The following is a 21,761-nucleotide window of genomic DNA, read 5'->3' as shown; positions in this document are numbered from 1 at the left end:
GAAATTTGTGTTCAGTTGGCATTAGCTTTAGCTTTAGCCTCTGGTTCATGCTAATCAGAATTTACACTGAAGATTTCACCAGAGTTATTGACTTTAAACAAATACCTTATAGTAGTAAATGGGTATAAATGCTGTATGAGTTCGTTTTATAGAGATTAAGTAGAGAAAATAAAATCTAACCCTCAGAACAGCTCACAAAACATCTTGAACATTATGATACTCTATGTCGACATTCTGTTGTTTGGTATTCAACTTTCATGACTTTATATACTGTTAGAACAGTTCTGTTTTAAAAGTAATAATTTGTCCATCGATTAGATTTATCCTGTAAAAACGTTTAATCAACTAAACTGGACACAAACAGTAAGCAGCATATCCTCGTTAAAGGTATACTATGCAACCGGTGTTGATTTTCCAGCGAGGCTCCCCCCAGAGGGCGAAAGTAAAAGTGCACTGTCGTAAATATGCTCAGCTGTTCTCCTGGTTTCTCCGTCAAGCCAGGTGCGGTTGTTTTGAGCTTAGCAGACAGGCGAACGCAACGAATCAACATGTCTACTGCGGTAAGTGACTATTTTGTTTCAATTTTCGAGTTAGAAAATTTAGCATGTTTTCATACATTAGTTGTTATGCATGTGTCTAAATAACAAAGATTGTAGTTAGCCAAGTTCTCGCCGTAAAGCAAGACCAACTCTCGCGATGCCCGAGACTTCTGAGCCTGTGGGTGCGGGCCGAGGGCTCCTGCAATTGCAAGTACAGTATTTCGCGTACAGACCACCAGGGAGGCCGAGAAAACCTTTGTTCGACCTGAAATGACTCATTTAATCATCCAAAACATTATGGAACACATTAATTAACTGAAAAATGTTGCATAGTATGCCTTTAAGATTTGACAGGATGCTGACGATGGAACTGGGACTCAACTTTAGATATTATGAACGTCATTGTTGTGCCAAAAAAATGGTTTGAGAAAAAAACTCCAAATAAAAAGTCCACATAAGGCTCTGGAACAGGGATCTCCTCAGATCCAATAACCCTGGTGATCAGGGACTACATCTTTTAGACCTGCTGTAAAACCAAGCCTTTCCAGCACCTAGTGGCTGCTAAAGCAAATTTAACCAGCTGTGTTGGAACAGAGATGCGCCTAAAATAACAATAATGCATCCAGAAAAAGAGGAATGAATGTTTTTTTTTTTCAAAACAGAACTTGACATGAACTTTCCAGACCAGAATGCTGTTAATCTGTAAACCTTAGGTCATCCCCGGATCCACAACGCTGGATGATGCTACAGTACATGCATAGAAGCATTAACAATATCTGGCATGCCTCAATGTTTAATTAGATCTATAAATGTCGACGTCCATTACCGTAAGATGTGATGAAGCTTAGATTTCAGTCAAATCAAAACGTTATCTGGCTGCATAGCTCATGTTAATGCTTTTCTAAAACAGCCAAAAAGAACGTGTTTTAATTTTAGCTCAAATGAACAGGCTGCCTCTAATGCTCCCTTAAAAGGAATATTTCACATGTGAGTTATAAGCTGCTTGAATAGAAATTAAATAAACTCTTCTAGCTGGCAAAATTTCATGTGGCCCAAAGAAAACCAGGCAGAATATCTGGGATTAATGGGAAATTCTGCCTGACTGGGTGGAGCTAAGGCACCAAACTGGGAATAGAAATGATAAATTCTTCTATAACCACGTGGTATTTTCTGGTTTTAGATTAATATAATTTATAATACACAAATCCTTACAGTATACAAGGGTCTAACATAGGTTACGGTATAATTTCATTCCAGCAGACAACGTTATTGTTTATACCTCAATCATATTACATTCCCTTCCATGACAGTAGGCTACTGTTTGACAGAAACATCAGTGGATGCTCTGTTTGGAGTTGTACAATAAATATACAGTACACTGAGGAGGGGAGGGTTCTGTTCTATGTCTGAACTGTAAATTGGAGTATTTACATGAAAAAGTGCACTGAAGCCAGATGTCACCACGCACCTTTCCAAAGGCGGGAGTCCGACATGCTGGACTCCCGCCTCCCTCTTAATCTGCTCCTCTCCTGGGTGCATCACACGTGAGTGAAGCATCCAGCCCTTGACATTTACAACACAAAAAACATGCAGGAAGACTGATAATGATATCATCAATTATTATTATAATAAAAATAATATCATCAAGAATTAATCTTCCTAATTCCACTTCACAGAAGCGAAAAAAAAAAATAAATAAATAAAAATGGAAAAAGTTTGTTTCAGCGTTACGGGCTGAGCAGTGGTTAGGTTTCCACCAGAAAGGAGGGCAGGATGAAGGGCTCCGACTGTTTTAAGGTCTGGGCAGCAGCTCTGGGCTCTTTTTCTTCTTTTTACCTTTAAGAACTGAGCGAGGAGTTTTTTTTTTTTTGTTTCAGCCTGCCTCATTTTATTTTTTGTACACCATTTAAGTGCTTTATCCCTCCATCTTCTTTGCCTTTGTATCCATCTCCTGTTCTTTATAAGCACCATTCCTTGGTCAGTGCCCCTGGCAGGTCTTGCAACACATCTGTCTGAAGTATCCTCTGCTGCAGAACTTGAACTTGAGGACCAGAGGGCAGTACGCCACCTTGTTTACATCTTTGCATTCTGAGGAAAAAAGAAACAATGTTTGGTTACTCTGAGAGAAAAGCTTTCATTTGCATGTCTGCCTTTTAAATAGTTGACCAGCGTGTATCTGTGTTAGAATCAGTTAAGATAATGAGAAGAATCTAATATTCATTATCTAGTGGATTATTTAAAGGTCATAGCTTCAAAATAACTTTTCAAAGATATTTGAATCCAAAGAATCCCTACAGTGAATAAAAGTGTTTATTTTACTGAAAAACAAACCAACTAACATTAAAATTGTTTTCTAGGTTTTGGCAGGTCCAAAATGCATATATATTAACTCATCTTTATGATGCAAAAATCAACATAAAGGATTATACACTGATCGCAATAATAGGTAGATGCCAAGTGAGCTTGCGTTCAATCATTGCCACTTCCTTCTAGCTCTGTAGCAGAGCTGGGAACTTACTTCTAGGTAGCCTAGTAAACTAGCCCCACCTGCCAGCGGTTGCCTGAGAGTTGTCTAGCCTCGATCAATGCTCCAGGCCCTAGAACTGGCGGGCCAATCACAACGCAGAATGTGTTTTGAATTTTTGGATGCAGAGCGGGCGGGTTTTGAGGGCGTGACGACAAAGCTGCACGACGCTGGAGAAATCACAACAAGGAAGATGGGAACAACTATTGAACAGTAGCATGCACTGCGGCAGCAGCAGCAGGTTTCAATTGAGCATTCCATGGAAAGCTAAAAGTTCCCTTTTCTGTTGCTGTTATTCAATAAAGGTACGTTTTAAGATCATTTGAGGCGAGAACATTATATTTTAAAGCGTCACTATATGGTCCATTTACAGATTTAATGCATAATTAAAAAAACAATTTCCAAAGTCACGGGAGCCCGGGCTAACCACAGCCCGTCTGCAGCGACTCTCTCTCGGCATAGTCGGGTGTGAAGGACTGCTGGCTATAATGGAGATTTTTGACTCAGCTTTGGAATCAGTTTTTGGATGGATTAGACTTGGGGTTTTCGATGAAACGTGAGCACAAAGAGGCTCTACGCTCATTCATTTTTAAGAAGGAAGTATTCGCCGCTTTACCGACAGGCTTTTTGTTTACAGTCCCCCACCAGCTTTCTGTCGCGCTTACTATGTCACAGTCAGTTGTGCTGATTGGTCAGAGCGTTGGCCAATAGGCACAGACATGGTTTAAAACACAACAGGTTGTTTTCATCAACAATCTTCCGATGTCACACATTTAATCTCACATTTAGTCTGGTTTATCAGGCTAACTTCTGTGTACATTTCTTAGATAAAAGCATCATATTTTCCTTTTTCATTCTCAAGCTTAGCTTTGTTTATTGATCGTGATTTAGTGAACTTAGAAAGTACAAAAAATACAGTAGGGCTAACCTGCTGAAGGGGGGCAGATTATCCCCCCTGAGCATCAGTAGAGTAAAACTCTGCAGCCGCACTTGGATACGGAGACTAAGACTGAGAAAGATGCTGGCCTCACTCACTAACTGGGCAGTTTGCCATTCCTAGGTTACAAACGTCATGCTCCACCTCCCCCATCACACACACACGTGCAAACTTCTTTCTGGATGCCGGACAGGCAGCGCTCTATATGCCTTATCATGATCAGAGTGTCTTCCCTTATTAGGCTTTGGCCCCTTCCTCTTCAGAGCCAAATGAAACTAGACATTGCCTCACTGCTCTCCGTAAAGGAACAATTAGCCTACAGCTAATCCCATTAGCCAGCCTGTAAACGCTGCTCACGTTTTCCATTCGGGCTAATCGAAAGGCCCCTCTGTATGCATCTGAACAGCCATCCATCATGTGTAAGCGTATATGGAGGCTCGAGCCGCCTCGCTTTGACTAGGAGTCCACATTACTGGAAAGATTAATGTAGCTGGCAAAGTGCAGAGGTGTGTGTCATCCCCGAGTGTTTAGGTCACAGCAGAGCTGTGAAGTTGAAGACAGAGATGGTGTATAACCTTTAAGGTTAAAGAAAACATCAATGCAGAACCAGTATGTTTGGTGACATGTTTGGATTCTGTTGCTGCCTCGTTTTTAATGGGGGTCTTACCATCGCTGTTGGAGTTTGGGATGGCGTCACATTTGCTCTCACACTGCTGCATGGTGGCAGGCCGGAGGGATTCTGGACACTCATTTGATGGCTGTCCAGTATAGGACAGACAGGTGACCGTCCTCATCTGCTGGCCCAGGCCGCACTGAGCTGAACACTGAAACAGGGAGACGACAGCGTGTCATGATGATATTAAGGTCTGCATTCATCTGGATATGGGGTGGATTCTGGGGATGGTGTGACTGGGTTGCTGTGCTCTGTACCCGAAATCTAAGCATGTCTCTTTGGCCTCTGGGCCACTGTTCCTTTTTCACATGAAGCCAGGGAGGGAAAACATCCCATAATAATAAAAATAAAAAAAAAACTTCTAGTAGTGCCAAGTAGAGACTTAGAAATGGACAGCTGAGCAAGTTCTACAACTTATTGTTTTAGGATACAAACAATTACCAAACTTTTATAGGCAAATATAAATATTTTGCACGGTACACATCATATTTGCAGGAAATAATTAACCAGTTTGTGGCTGATTAAAAAGAAAAAATTCTTTTTTGGTCTTTTGTTTAAAGGAATAGTACACCCAAAACATGATTAGCCTTCATTGTCTACTCACCCCCATGCTGAACAACACTCTGGAGTACTTTTTTGATATCTCAAATGCATCTGGAGATCTGGGAGGCTTCTTGCTGTCTGCTGACATTCAAATAATGGAGGTCTATGGCGCCCGAGGCAGAAAGGTCCATAAAAGTCCACAAAAAACGTGTCAGTATTCCTCCATACTGCTCGTCCAATGTATTCCAAGTGTCCTGAGTGGGTAGCATCCAGAATTTACTCGAAACAAAGTCATTTAGAATGTTTTTAGAGCATAAACAGTAGTGTATAGGATTTCCTGAAAGCGCGCACATGCGCGATCACGACGCTACGGAAGCCGGCAGACCAAACCAGCGCATTCAGCTCGGCAAAGAACTCATGCTCTTCCTCAACACTGAAGTCCTCAGACATTTTTCTTTCGTTGTTTCTTTCTTTGCACAGGTAAACAGCACATTTCTTCTTCTACGCTTGCATTATTGGAAGAGCAGACGCTGAATGCGCACTTTCATCTGGTTTGGTCTGCCGGCTTCCGTAGCGTCGGGAGCGCGCATGTGCGCGCTTTCAGGAAATCCTATACATTACTGTTTATGCTCTAAAAACATTCTAAATGACTTCGTTTCGAGTAAATTCTGGATGCTACCCACTCAGGACACTTGGATTACATTGGACGAGCAGTATGGAGGAATATTGACACGTTTTTTGTGGACTTTTATGGACCTTTCTGTCTCGGGCACCATAGACCTCCATTATTTGAATGTCAGCAGACAGCAAGAAGCCTCCCAGATCTCCAGATGCATTTGAGATATCAAAAAAGTACTCCAGAGTGTTGTTCAGCATGGGGGTGAGTAGAAAATGAAGGCTAATCATGTTTTGGGTGTACTATTCCTTTAATAAGAGGTTGGTGTGTTAGCAAAAAAATTACTAAATAGGACTCCTTCAACATATCTCTATTGGCGTAAGAGTAAAAAATATCGATACAAGAAATTACTTTAGTATGAATAACATTCCTGTACTTAAGTACTAAATAACTATTATTCTAAAATGCAGTATGTCAGACTGACTGTAATGAAAAGTTGTGTTCACCTTTTGTTTTTAAAGTCTAACATAAAATAAGACTGGAAGAATAAAAAATAAAATCAGGATTTTTTTTTAAGCAAACATCTAATACCATTTCACAGTAAAAAAAAAAGCATGTAAGATCTTAACACTAAAACAACAAAGATTGTGTACAAAAAAGGGTACTGATTTTAGTGAAACTGTGTCTGGTGCCGAGGACAGAGTAGAGATACATCATGATACTATTACTTTGGTAAAAATAAAAAGTAGGGTGCAGTTTAACTACTCCTAAAAGTACATTTTTGTCTAAAACTTACATAAGTAAATGTAAAGCGGTAAATGTAACTAGTTACTACGTATGTCTGTGTTTTATGAGTAGATATTGCCTTAAAGACAACAAAACACCTGATAAAATGAGGTTTTACATTAGTTTTTTCATTTAAAATTACACTTTTAACAAGGCAAAATATTAGAAGCCTTAATTCATGAACGGAGTCTGGTGTGGTATTGCTTGGTTGGAAAGAAAACCCGCAGCTACATGGCCCTTTCTGGACCCGGTTTGAGACCCCTGCAATTAGAATAGAATTCAACTTTAATGTCATTACATTGTCACGAGTACACGGCAACAAATTTAACTCTCTGCATTTAATCGATCGCTTTGGAGAGCAGTGAGCTGCTATTGTGAGGCGCTCGGGAAGCAATGTGGGGGCTAAGGGTCTTGCTCAGGGACCCAGAGTAGCAGTCTGTGGGAGTGGGGCTTGAACTCAGAACTTCTGGGATCCAAGCGCAATGCCCTTAACCACTAGACCACCACTCCCGCATATATGACTCATATATGTCTGCATAATTTCAGGTCATAGCTTAGAGATCGTTTGAGCTAGGAGATAATTGGAGTTTTCGAATTGGGAATATAAATTAACTAGACCAATTTCGCCAAGAAAGTGAAAGTGGTCTAGATGAATGCCAGAAAAATAGCACGCAGTAGTGGCTTCAGATCAGTGCATGTTTTATCAAACCAAACAAACTACGTAGAATTGCAGGTGAAACTGAATCTGAACTTTTATAACTAAGAAAGATATAACTAAGAAACTGTTTTAGTGGGATGTGACCAAAAGTGTTTCCTTGTCTGTCAGGCTGCCAATTGTAATAAAAACTCATTTCTAGCCCATAAAATTTCTCTAAAGAAACAGAGAAACAAACAAAGGCCAATTAAAACACAAAGACTGGAGATGCCAGCTCACCTTTGACATTACGGCAATAAACGACATATTCCTAGAATGAAGCAGCTCATGAAAGCCGATGTTGGCAACACTGAACAACACACCTGTCAGCTACAAACAGTCAGGGCCAAACGTATTACCAGGGTTTGGGGGATCTAACTTTAACAACATACATTTATTTTGTTTATATGGTTATTAAGAAAAAAACACGGCTTTTATTTGCTAGCAATCCTTCAAAAATGTAGTTCGTTAAATTTGATATGGTCTTATCTGCACTGCTGTCCATCTTGTTCTGGGAAGGCTAGAAAAAAATTTAATTGTAAATTCTAATCTGTTCTTTAAAAAAATAAATCTAAACAAACCAAGTGAAAATAAAATTCATGATTTGTCAGCGCAACAGTTTGCAAAGCACGTCTGCACTAACGTCCTTCTTTCTGTCACCTTCAAAGATTTCACCTCACTGCGGCAGATCGGTAATCTTGCATGTCATCCCTTCGCAATTACAACGTCTTTATTATGACCGGTCCTGACAGACGCCATGCGTCAGTGGAGAAGCTTATGTGGGGTTTGAAGTGTCGACCTTTTGACCCCAGAGTGGAGACTCTCAATCTCTCTTTTCTGAGCATCTAGTTGCCCATCGAGGATGAAAGCTTCTGCCTCCGACGTGACAAAGACGTCTGAACGGTGACATCATCCACCCGGCAGAACTGCCCTCCAAACAAGGCGAACGCTCTGTTTAAATTCTTCACTTTCACTTTAAATTATTGACAAATCCTACAAAATAACAAGCCATACTTTCTGTAGATATAACTATGTATGACGCACAACTTTTTGGCTTCTTCCCGCCTCTGTGAATCAGCTGTGCTGTAATGTGTTCAGCAGATTTTTCTGCACGCACTCAGTCATGTCAGGGTGAGCTTAAGAATGCTACTCCTCTGTCTCTCCTTCCAAATCGTGTTCCTGGAAGTGACAGAGAGTCCTGCTCCGAGGCAGAGATAAACTTCAAACAGCCAGGAGAATATTACTGCCAACAATCACACACAGGCCTGTTGGAACACTTAGACCCACAAACACAGCCGCTATGCACACACACGTGTTACGGGCCGGCCTAGAACTCCCCGTCAAACATTTAGGGGTAAATTATACAAACATTACCTTGTTTTTTATTTAAAGCTTTAAAAAATATGAAACTATTTTATACTTTAGAGTTTCTCACTGAACTTAGATTGCCTTGCAAAAAAAATGTTACCCCATACTTTTTATGCTTTTTCTCCTTGAGATTTTATACGACCAACGCAAGTAGTGCACTTTATAACCTGGGCATGTATGGAGTGAACGTGGTTCCATTATTTTTGCAAGAAAGAATCACAGTTTGAAAATGAACATTTGCAAAGAAAGTGCAATCCAGAAATTAAACAAAAAAAAAGTTTTCAGAGCAACTTTGCTGTTTTCTAAGATTTTATTTCATTTTTTTCAAACTTAGTTTTTACATTTAATTTTTTTTCAAAAAGTATGTATATGTGTGTGTATATATATATACATATATATATATATATATATATATATATATATATATATATATATATATATATATATATATATATATATATATATATATATATATGTATACTTATTTTATTTTGTTCAAATTTCTGTTTCTTGGATTGAGTTTTACAAATTGCATTTTTTCAGATTCACTTTTGGGGGCGGGCTTTCCTCTGGAGTGAGGAGAGAAGACACATTTCTATTGGTCTGCTGGACGTAAGCAACAATATTGTATTGGACAATTTGTGAAACAATAGGGAGCATTTGAATTGGGATTAAAGAAAGAGAATCTGATCTGTGAAACGTAATTTGAAAAGAATAAAACTTAATCTGAAAAATGAGAAATTAAAACAAAAATATATGAAATTAAAATAAAATTGCTATTATCTGTTGAAAGATTATTTTGGAAAAACTTCATAAGGTAGTCAGTGGTTTTGAGGTAATGTCAGACAAAGGACTCCAACTCACCAGGAAGGGACATTGCAAGTTTTCTGTGCCTAAGGGACTAAGGAAGGAAACATAGAGGCTCCTTTTCTTACCTCCTTCCTTATTGCCAGCACTGTTCATACAGCAGCTCACACGGCGAACATTGATTCAACGAGTCATGCCTGGTTTAGACCAATTGAAACAAAACATAGGCTCAATCCGAACTGGGAAGATTGGTAAGGAAACTTGACTCTAAGCCGAAGTTCATTAGCGGTCGCAATTAAAAGTGCTGTCTGAATGGTGTTGGCAGTATGGAAGGAGGTAGGAAGATATTGATAGCTCATTTAGCACAGGGACATCACAACATTCTTGATTTCTTCTAGTTCTTTTCTGAAAGGCTATAGGCTCTTGGTTTTAACAAACATAATTTATGTGCGTTTCTGTAAAGTAATGATATAGGTAAGGCCAAAGACGGGTTTTGGTATAGCAGTCTGGAGCATCTTCCCTACCCACAAAAGTGTTCTTAATGTTGAACCCACATAAAGTGTAGAAAGAGGAGATAGGAATAGCAGCCAATTCTGAATCAGCCATATTGTCCGAACTGAGGAATGGAGCCAGACTACCTGTACAAAGCAGATCCCTGCAGTTTAAAAACATGCAACCCTCATGAAGAACCAAGGACAGGAGGCACCATTGCTCACAGCTACTCTACTCTGCAGCCCAGAAAATATTCCAAACACCACTCTTTTATGCCAGGTGTGTTATAAAGTAAAAATATAAAAGGTGTCTAATTTTCCATGAAGTCCCCTGAGTAATTAGAATGTGGAATTGCCTTTGACCTTTAAGGGAACGTGCCAGCTTTTTTAAGATCTACATTTTCCAATTCTTTGTGAGCTAACTCAGACTGGATGGAGAGCATCTCTGAACATGGTACTTGGCTGCTTTTAGTTTTCTGTAAATGAAGCGAAAGGCCAGATGTATAGAGTTAAAAACTAAAAAAACTGTTGTGTCACCAGTTTCTGCCAACTGGGCAGTGGATCTCTGATCCTCGCCTAGTGGAGCTTGTCAGTTTGTTGACCAAATCTGGCAAAAGGGGTCGACTACTGACCCACAGCTTTGTTTGAAATGTGAAAAAGTTAAAGGGTATGAGTATTTGTGTATTGGGTTCCAGTCATACCTGTCCCCAGTCACCAGGGATCCAGCGGGGAGGAGGACATCGCCCTAAGCTGCAGCGCATTCGGACCGGAGGTTTGTTGTGGCTCGGGCAATGGGTCGGCGGGAAGGTTTTGGTCAGATCGCTGCTCTTGCACAAGGCAATGCGATGCTTGAAACCTGGGCCACACTTAGGTATACACTAAATCCCAAGAAGAGAAAGCTGAAATATAAAGATTTCAACAGCAGTAGTAGCTAAAGGAAACAGAAAGCATCACCTCACCTCTGACCATTCCAGAGTTACCCACTTTGGGGGACAGGACTGATTATTGCAAGACTCTCTTTCAATAGGCCGATGCGTAAGGCAGAAGGTGTCCTCCAGGGTCTCCTCCTCAGCAGGGCCAATCTTCCTGATACACAGGACAGTCCTGGTCCGTGTCCCACCGTCACACGTCTTTCCGCACTCTGACCAGTCACCAATAAACCACCTAACAGAGTAAAGGTTTAAGGTTAATAAGACGAACAGAATAAAGCAAAGGAAAATCACATTATTGCTTCTGACAATTTTTTTTTTTTTTTCTATTTTATTAGTTATCAAATTGAAGTTCTGTAGCCAAACATTATGAAAGGGTTGTGTTTCCATCTTATAAGAGGAAAAAACACAGGTTTCTTGTCCGATATGGTCAGATAATGTGGAGGCTGACCGTTCAGACCACTGCAGTTGAACACAAATACTTCAAAATGAACTATGGAATCTATCCACTGAAGGGACAGTGTAAAGCCAGTGTTATTAGTTTGTTTACTGGATTTAGTAAAACATCCAGCTGCTCCATTCTTAATCCCTTGGAGGAGTCAAACTCTTAATTAGTCAAAACAAAATAAAGAAAGCATGGCAGTAATCTAGGCACAAGGAAACCCTTAATAAAAAAAAACAAAACAAACAAAAACGAATGAAATGAGATCTTGTTTTCCACAAGGATTAGTATGAGGACTTTTATTATTAAGTCTTTATATCAAAAATCTTCCACTCTATTGATAACAATGGTAAACAGGTCGGCGTTAAATAAGCTAAAACTGCAGCAAAGCTAGCCAGACTGCTAAAGAACCTTTTCATTAGCTTCATTAGACGTATTATTTTTTGTAATGCAAATAAAATGAAATCAAAGTACAATGGTTTTCTCTTAAAAGGACATGGCAAATGATCCAAATGTGAACTTTTATCAAATATGTTGGAAATATTAAAGAAAAGGTTAAAAAAAAAAATTTTTCTGGTCACGTCCAAGATTTTTTAGGCCTGCTGTGATTCTTATCAAGGCTTGTTGAGTCTTAAAAAACAAAAACAAAAAAAAAGATTGTAGGATAACAATGCACTTGAGATTTAATAAATGTCTGTCATTACAATTTAAGACTGTTTTCAAATGAATCTTATTCAACATCGTAAACGGTCCAGCCCCTTCTCCTCTAAGATATTTTTTTGCCGTTTTTGTTGTTTTTCAGGCAATCAGCCTCATCAATGGAACAAGATGTGTAATGATGTGAAGAGCTGTAGCTCTATCATGTTCTCCAAATCCAATCTTAAAACCTCCCACAGTTACTTGTTGTTTTCCCTGATTAAGATGTTGTTACATTACAGTGCACGTGAGCTGAAGGTAAATGCATCAGTTAATATGTGTGTGTGTGGTGTTGTTGTTGGCTTAGATCATATTTTCTATAATATACTAAATCTGTTCTAAAGCCTGTCTTTGTGAGGCCTGTTGCAGGGCTCTAGATGTAAGTAAGTTTACAGCTTTAATTGGGTATCCTACATCCAATAGTGGCATTTATGTTTGAGCTAAGGTAAAGTGTCTGATGTGTGAGTCAAATCGCAAAGGGGTATGTAATATTTCTGTGTCTTGGCTGCTGAGTGAAAGGAAACAACAACCAGGTTGATTTTAAGATGTTAGTTGTTAGAAGTCAGAGACAAAAGGCAAGAAAGCCAGTCATACACCAATAACTATATGTAATCCGCAAAGGTATGAACATACTATACCTATATGGAAGTCAAGATAAAACTATATTGTCCAAGGAATAAGCTGGATGGAATGCTATGAACTAGATCGTCAGACTAGCAGTGGGCTTATACTTAAAATAGATGTGTTGTGTAATAAGCTCAACATAAAAGGGACTGTAAATGACAGCTACAAATGGGAAAAGGCCAACAGAAAGGTGCAATGGCAATGGCTTGGAACATTTGTCTTCATTAAATTTGAATTGAATTGTTATAATTATGAAATTGGAGGGATTTTTAGATTTTCAAAGCAGTTCATCACTAACCAGGGATCAAGAATGAAAGAAGATTTTACTGAAGATCAATTAATGATATAATATAGGAGACAAAGGTTAATGGTTTCTTGATGTTGAAAGTGATTGTGTAGCATGCTCTTCTCCTTTTGGTTAGTCAATATAAACCTCCCTAGTGCCAATGCAACAACAACATCTTCCAACTTTCCTGTGTTGCGTCACAAGCCCATATGCATGACTTTTGCAGGTTGCTTGGGTGAAGCATTGAAGCTATGGGAGCAATATTGATTCAAAATGATTTGCAAATGTGTGTGGAGAGTTGTGTGTCTGTATCTCGCTTTGTGTGTGTGCAGTGGGATTTAAAAATGTGTAAATAAATCTGGAAATGCATCAGGAGATGCAAATGTGTAAAACTATTTGTGTGTGTAATCCGGTTTGCAAATGTGTAAAAAATTCCTCAAATGTCATGGTCTTGGTTCGGTTTAAGTTTTCTTTTGAGTTTTCAGTTTCACATTGATCCATATTTTTCTTTGTTTTATTGGTTTAATTCCTATTTTGTGGTGTTTTCTGGATGTATTTAAGTTCTTAGGTGTTTCTTGGTTGTCCTCTTGTGTTGGTCTCCTTTTCCCTATCTCCTTCTAGCATCCTTTGTTCACACCTGCTCCCAATCAGCTCATTAGTCCTGTCTTTGTTCAGTCTCCCATATACACTCTCCCTGTGCAGTTCCTCAGTGCTGGTTCTTTGTCTACGTTCACACTGCAGCCTGAAGTGAATTCCAATTTTTTGGCACATATGCGACCTGGATCTGATCTTTTCATGGCAGTCTGAACAACACAGATCAGATTTTTTCCAATCTGACCCAGGCCACTTGGCTATGTGGTCCTGAATCTGATGCGACCTGTGTCTAAACGGCCAGGTCGGATTCATCCGACCTGAACGTCATTAATACTGGACAAAGGTCACTATTCTGTGTCTTGCTATGCAGAAGCGGCAAGAAAAACAACAACCATAGCAGATGATGATGCGGAGAGCAGTATTTATGTATAAACATATTGAAAAGAATGAGTTTTTATGGTTGGAAAAGACGCGCGCCAGCACTACATTTCCGTAAACATGGAGCACGCTGGTCTGTGACGTCATCGCGTCCTCTACTGCGCATGCGGGACACTTGCGTTGTATGACTGCAGTTCACACAGGAGATCACATAGAAGTCGCATGTATTTGAAAATGTGAACGGCAACGCAAAAAGAAAATCGGATTTCACAAAAAAATCGGAAATGAGCATCAAGGCCTGCAGTGTGAACGTAGGCTTTGTCTTTTCCTGGCTCCCCACATGAGTTTTCCCATGAATTTGTCTGGTTTTCTGGTTCCATGTATTGTCTACTTTGGTTTTTGCCTCAGTTATTTGATTAAATGTACAAGAACTCACCTCTGTGGCCTCACCTCTGCATTTGGGTCCTCAAAACCCCAACCTAACCCTACCAACAACTCTGTATTCAGATCTACAAATGTGTACTAAGATTTGTAAATGTGTGGATCAATCTTTAAGCACACACAGAGACACTTATGTCTGAAGTGTTTTCGCTTCAAGACCCAGAAATATAGACAAATCATCAGTTACAAGTCAAGCATTTTCTCGGTTGGCTATACATGTGATTTTTGCTACAGTTCTGACGTGTGAGATCTGCAAATGTGTAGAGAAGAGTGGTTTGAGTAATATCTGGATTTGCTGCCCTGCACAAGTTCAATACAGAATGACTAGAGAGGGCCAGACGTTGCCTCCCTGTTTGTCAAGCTCTTTAGACTTAACCTAATCCCTTCGCACTCTTGAAAAACTGACTCATCTTTTGACTGCTCTCATATGTTTACTGTCAACATCTTTTATGAAGTCAGAATGTTCGGGAAACCCCACCTCTTGAGAAAGTATGTTTTTTTTTTGTTGCAATTTAAGACCTGAATTCTGGCTTCTTATCAAACAGCCATCTCTGTTATCAACTGACTAGTTTATAAAAACACAAAAGGAAAATTGCCTAACAGAAGATACAAATTATAAATGTGAGTTTTTATCTTCAACTATAAAAACAGATTTCATTCAGGGTATAAACAGTGAAGCTAATATTAGCTTTTTACAATAATCCTATTAAACATTTTAGAGCATGTTACCACTGCTGTTAGAACATATATATGATTGTGTTAAAATCACGAGTTTACTTAACGAATTTTTAACTCTTTTAAAGAAAAGTGATTAGCTTAAAGATACTTTGCTAACGTTACTAGTCGAGGACTAAGGCCTCCCTACATGGATCATGTGCACTAACCACTGCGCCACCTGCACGCCCTTCTGAGACAGTTTTGACGCTTCTTACATTTTCTTTGTTAAACTGCTTTTCTGACGTCATCATCAGACATGCGCAGAGCAGTCCAGCAAAAAAACGCTATAAACTCTGCATGCCAGCATCTCCCCACACACCAATTAAAATGAAAAACAAATCAGCTGTATCTGCATTTTTTTAATTATGCACAAAAGCCTTTAAAAATAAACACATTTTATTTAGTATTGTGTGTTTCTTCTTTGATTCCTGTTTGGTTGTTGGGATCTTGTTAAAGGTCTAATACTGACCCTGATATATGATTATATTATATGCACCCTATTGGTTTTGAATGTATTTTAAACATATCGTGATTTTTATCGTGTATTGTGATTAAAGCTAATATATATCATTATATTAGATTTTCTTCATAATGCCCAGCCCTATGTTAGAGACCACTGCACTAACTCTTACCCCTATACCTAAAGAAATACTTTCATACATGTCACCATACACTCCTAAAACTATCAACAATAACTTTGTTGGCTAAAACTGTCATCAAAGGTCACAGTCACGTGATGCAATGTCACCTACCTGCAGTCAGTACATGTTAAATATGTTATGTGTTGGGCACACAGGTCTGTCACAAAACAAACTACTGTATCTATCTACTGAAAGCAAAGTAAGAATAATGAAACTTCTAATCTGAAAAAGAATGTTAAACACATATTTAGGTCCAGATATCCATACGTGTCCACTACAAAATGAATGATCTCAGAGAGCCGATCGTTGTTACTTGGCAGTCAGGAAATAATGAGTGTATTTTAGTGTCCAGTGCGTCATAATTACTGGCTAGAAAGCTTTTGGCCTCATGAAAATATGAGACATATTCTTGTTCAGCTCTGTCTACTCACTTAAACATTAACATAAAACAACAGCCCTCTAAACATATTGAGCCAGTGAGATATTACATCATCTGCTGGAATGTATACAGAATTAACAACATGTTCAAACATCTGTGTCAGCTTTCATTAGCAGAGCCCATAAAACCTGGCTATTCTAAAACAATGATGTTTATGGTCTTCTTTAGATGGCCTTTTCTGACTCTGTGAGGGGTTGTTTGCCTTCCTTAACAAAAACAAATGTCATACTCAGTGCTATAACTCAGTACAGATATGCAAGGCTGTAGCTGTCATCAAAATAAATGTGATAAGGCATGTTTAAGTCCTTTGGATACAAATGTGGACGATGAATAACCCAGGACAATCATCATATGAATTCAAAATATGGTTGAGTAAATTTATGAGACCAAATGGTGCTAAAAACATATCCCTTCGCTTTATTAGGTGCATTTTCCAAGCCACCCGCTGTGAGCTCACAGATCAACAAGGTGTCATAGACATTCCCCCAGAGATTTATGTCCGTTTTGACATGATAGCATCACATAGTTGCTACTGATTGGTTGGCTGCACATTTCCACTGAACCACATCCCAAAAGCATCCCATTGGACTGAGGTTTGGTGAATATAAAAGCCACTGGAGTACAGTGAACCCTTTGTCCTTGTGAAGAAACCAGATGAGTTGGAGCCTTGTGACATTGTGCGTTATTCTGTTTGAAGGGTACCCAATAGTCATGGAGAAATTCAACATGGTCAGGAACAATACAGAGCTAAGCTGTGGTCTTCATCACAGTTATATCACTACCAGACTGAAGCATTGATGGATCCAAGCGTTTCTAATGTTAAAATCAAACTGCGATGCTACCTAATAAAAGTTGTGGCCGGAACAAGAATTGGTGAGCCTGGCAACAGTTTTCCAATCTATTATCATCCACTTTTTACGTAAAAGTCTAAACAACAATCCACTGGACTTGGTTTCCAAGATTTGAAGACGTTTCGCTTCCCCTCCAGGAAGCTTTCTCAATTCAAATGTCTGGATCCGCAGTGAGTTTGAGTTTTCATAAAGACAAGGCCTTGTATTGCTTGGAAACATGCAAATGAAAACCGACGAGTGTTTTGTTTGGTTCCATTGTTAGCCTGTAATAACTGAAACCTGTCTATGATTCTGAAGGTCGGTCGTCAAAGGGGGGGGATTGTCTCCTGTAATACCTGAAACCCTACAGGAGACAATCCCCCGTTTAACGACCAACCTTCAGAATCATAGACAGGTTTCAGTCGGTTTCCTTTGCATGTTTCCAAGCAATACAGGGCCTTGTCTATATAAAGACTCAATCTCACTGCGGATCCAGACATTTGAATTGAGAAAGCTTCCTGGAGGGGAAGTGAAACATCTTTAAATCTTGGAAACCAAGTCCAGTGGATTGTTTTTTAAACTTTTACGGAATGACTAAGACCTGGATGAAAGAAAATCTTCATCCGCGTCATCCACTTTTGGTCAGGCTTTGGGAATTATAGCCGTAGTATCGTCTTTTAAACTAACAAGAGTAATATATTTTGGAGATTTTTAAAATGCTGTTATTTTTTTTATTTGTAACCAGTCAGCTCATTCCTCCCTGACCTTTGACTGACCTTTGACATCACTGTGTACTTGTGCGTCCTCGTGTGCTTGTGAAACGTCATCAGCCTCAGCCCTAGTACTGTTCCAATTCACAAGAACAGCAGACCGAAAAAGGACAAACAACAGATGAGGTTCTCACCCCTCCCTCTTTACCCACAATGCATCAGAGCAGACTTGTCCGTTCTTGAGATTGACAGCTGTCCCAGCATGCACTGTGGCAGCAGCTTTCAATGGAGCGCTGACAGAGTTAGAAGTTAAAAGTTCTCTTTTCTGTTGCTGTTCAATAAAAGTACATTTTAAGATCATTTGAGGAGAGAACATTGTACTTTTAAACGTCACTATATGGCCCATTTACAGATGTAATGCGTAATTTCGTTTTTTTTTTTTTTTTTCCCCTTGCGTAATTTCCAAACTTAAGATGACTGATGCAACCAGCGGACCTCCAAGGGTAATGGCAGCCAGGGCTAACCGCAGCCCGTTTGCAGCAACCCCCTATTAGCATAGCCGTATGGGACCGCTCTGATGGTGAGTTTTTTTTTGTTTTATTTGGCAAAATGTTCATTTGATTTGTGTTTATCTGACTGTGTTAATATTATTCCCCCAATAAATGAAAAAAGGTGACGCCACGAGTACGCCTCTGTTTCAAATGACCCATATTTATGCTGCGTGTTCCCGTTCTCCACGAGTCGAGACCTTCCTGTGTTCTTCTCAAAGACATACTTGGTGAAGACACAAGTCCATACTCTAGTTCTTGTGAATTGAGAAATGACCCCAGGTTCTCACTCACTACTTTCACCATCAGGCTCGGAGGGTGGCTTTATCGGGCAGATTTTTGTGTTTGGCTCATTAATTGACATCAGCTAAAATGTGTCAGAAATAAAAATTCAATTTTTGATACAAACAGGTGAAAGAAACTTCGGCTGTGATTCTGCTCCTCCTCTTCTGAACGATGAGCTGGTCTCTGCCAACCCTGACCCCCGCAAACACGCACAAACCGCTGCTGCTAGCATTAGCATTGAGGTGAACAAAGAGCGAGAAAGTGTAGTTCAGTGCCGATGACAAAAAACATCCTCGTGGAAACACAGGCACATTAAGGAGAGCCGACAAGTTTTATATGCGCTTATTTTAGCAAATATATTAGCTTAGTGTAAGTTTTGCCTTTTTGTGAAATAAACATAATTTTATAAGAAAAATTAAATTATTATGTCGTGTTTATCCACACTGGCTGGAATGAACGTCTGTACTGGGGCTCAGAATTTAATGTTTTTCATTAAATTCATTTTCAAAAGGCTCCAACTTATTTTTGTTTTAAAAGCTGCAGCATTGTTACTTAGATTTAGTTTATTCCCTTGTGTTTAGTGGAGGAAGGAACTTCTCAGTTGCTTGTAAATATTACAAATGTATATTTCTGAGTGTTTTTGTGATTGAATCAGAAGTAAATCAGATACAAACAATCTTCCATTAGCCAGTGTGTTATCATGTTTAGCCTTATGCAGTCACGTATTTTAATATTTAAATGCTCATCTGTAGAAGTGAAATCTAATTATAAAAATACACTAAATGTTTATATATTCATTTCACAGGTAAAGGAAAACAGTCAGGTGTGGAGCCAGTTCATAAAGGATGTAATAGGAGTTGGATGCAGCATCTGCAGTGATTAAGTTAGTCGAGAAGGAGAAAAAACACCATCAATTTGATCTTGAACTGATTTTTTGCAAAAGATGAAAAAGGAACCAAGCAGGACATCTTCTGAGATCAATATCTCAGATTTTCAACTACATTATAAATGAATAAAATACATTAATGATCAAGGTTTGTAGTGAGAAAAGAGGAATGTTGTTTATGAGGTATGTTCATAATGATGAGCACAAACAAAAGCTTACATGAAGACAACTTTGTTGGCTATAAAACTATAACTTGTGTGTCAGCAGCACAGAAACACTGTGCTGAAATATTTCATCCAAAATTAATAGGCAAATAGTGTATAGTATATCGCCTCCATGCTTCTTAAAAATGACAGCATATAACTAACCATTTTAGAAGAATGCATTTTAAATCTTGTCTATAGTTAACTCTATTAAATACTTTTAATTTTTTTTAGCTTTTGGGTGTTACAAACTTTACTCACTCTGGGGGACACGGCTCGGTGTTGCAGTCCCTCAGGTTTTCCGGTGGTTTGCTGCCTGTCTCACAGTAGCTGTTCTGCACCACTGAGTTGTCGTCGAGCCTCTTACACACCACCTCTTGCTTCTGGCTGCCTGAATTTGAAAAAAACACACACACAAAAAACCTCCAGATCAATAAGGCAAGAGAGCTCATCTTAATAGCCCCTCCGAAACACTGAGGTCAGCGGCGTGTGCCAAGAGCCGTGTTTGGGTAGGGATGGTATTGTTTTCATTCTGTAGCTGGTCCAGACATGTAAATTCCTGATTCTTTGCAGGATATGTTGGCAAATCGTTTTTACAGAGCAGGGAGCTCTTTACTTTGGCTCCTGCCGGAGAGAACGAGGGCTACCGTATCAGGGTTGCACCTTCCACTTTGAATGTATGCAAGCATGTGTGTGTGAATGCCACGCTAACTTATACCGGGTCTGCATGGACCCTCAAGGGACGTATCCAGCCATAGACTTGTCTGGCAGATGTAATGAGATATGGATATGTGTGTGTGTAGAGCATAGGAAGTCTACCCATCTGTGTTCTGAGTTAACCACGGTAAGGATGAATAGCTTAGGCGTTGTGGTTAAACAGTTCCAGTTGTAATGTGTCAGAAAGTGTTTGTTTTGCACATATTATTAGTTTCGGAGTATATTAAATACAGCTTAGTAATTACTTGAACTAGTCCTACCAAAAGGGAGAATGATTAAAAACCATTTTGATGATTTAAATCTCTGAACAGTTGAGAGACACAGACATTTGGCTGCAGTTTTAAAATTTAGATTTACAATACAAAGAAGGGTTTAGGATACAGGAAAAGCCAAATGTGCTTCCCCACAGAAAAAAAAAGATCTGCTCTCAACTTGGAAGTCTTTCCTTTAGAATAAACCACATGCTTATTCAGTCATGCTTTTACAAAATATTACAAAACCCTGTCCAGGCCACGTTTGACAACTGGGTAGAAGCACAATTTATTGTTACATGAAACCCACAGAATTTAACTGTGGTTTCAGACTGAGAATGTCTGAATTTTGCAGGACGGGTAGTGTTGAGGAAGAGTGGTTGCATCTCTAGACAACACTGGCCATGCAGTAGAGGATGGATGGATGGATGGGTTGGTGGGAGAATGGATTGATGGATCGACAGATAGATGGATGGATGGATGGATTGACTGATGGATGGATGGGTTGTTGGATGGATGGATGGATGGATGGGTTGGAGGGTGAATGGCTGAATAGATGGACGGATCGACACATGGGTTGATGGATTGATGCATGGATAGACGGGTTGATGGATGGATGTTTGGATGGGTTTACTGATGGATGGGTTGGGTGGATGGATGGATGGATGGATGGATGGATGGGTTGGTGGCAGGATGGATTGTTTGATGGATGGATGGATGGATGGATGGATGGATGGATGGATGGGTTGGTGGCAGGATGGATTGTTTGGTGGATGGATGGATGGATGGATGGATGGATGGATGGATGGATGGATGGATGGATGGGTTGGTGGCAGGATGGATTGTTTTCGTGGGTGGATGGGTGGATCGACAGATGGGTTGATGGATGGATGGGTTGGTGGGTGGATGGTTTGGATCGTAGGTGGATGGATGGGTTGAAGGGTGGATGGATGGATGGATAGACACATGGGTTAGTGGGTGGATGAATAGATGGGTTGATTTAGGGATACATGGGTCGATGGATGGATGGAGAGATGGATGGATGGATGGATGGGTTGATGGATTAATGGATAGATGGATGGATGTTTGGATGGATGGATAGATAGATGGGTTGGTGGGTGGATGGTTTGGATGGTGGGTGGATGGATGGATGGATGGGTTGGTGG

The 21,761-nt window shown here is 39.6% G+C and overlaps 1 protein-coding gene across 3 annotated transcripts in view; it reads right to left on the bottom strand.

Annotated features, from left to right (window-relative positions):
* Positions 1-2,339: 2,339 nt before the first annotated feature.
* adamts6 (ADAM metallopeptidase with thrombospondin type 1 motif, 6) overlaps positions 2,340-21,761 on the bottom strand; it is a 109,059-nt gene continuing 89,637 nt past the window's right edge. For all 3 annotated transcript variants that reach the window (XM_038303507.1, XM_038303506.1, XM_038303508.1), the window contains 5 exons: positions 19,889-20,018; positions 10,938-11,142; positions 10,680-10,856; positions 4,668-4,824; positions 2,340-2,627 (listed from right to left, as the gene is read on the bottom strand). In XM_038303507.1, coding sequence (XP_038159435.1) covers positions 2,518-2,627; positions 4,668-4,824; positions 10,680-10,856; positions 10,938-11,142; positions 19,889-20,018 — 779 coding nt within the window. In that variant the 3' untranslated portion in view covers positions 2,340-2,517. The remainder of the gene's footprint in view (positions 2,628-4,667; positions 4,825-10,679; positions 10,857-10,937; positions 11,143-19,888; positions 20,019-21,761) is intronic.

Source organism: Cyprinodon tularosa, unplaced genomic scaffold, assembly GCF_016077235.1.
Source record: "Cyprinodon tularosa strain WSP-4 unplaced genomic scaffold, ASM1607723v1 ctg511, whole genome shotgun sequence".
In the NCBI taxonomy this organism is placed as follows: domain Eukaryota; kingdom Metazoa; phylum Chordata; class Actinopteri; order Cyprinodontiformes; family Cyprinodontidae; genus Cyprinodon; species Cyprinodon tularosa.
Note: the sequence above shows the minus strand (reverse complement) of the source record. Positions and strands in the feature narration are given on the sequence as shown.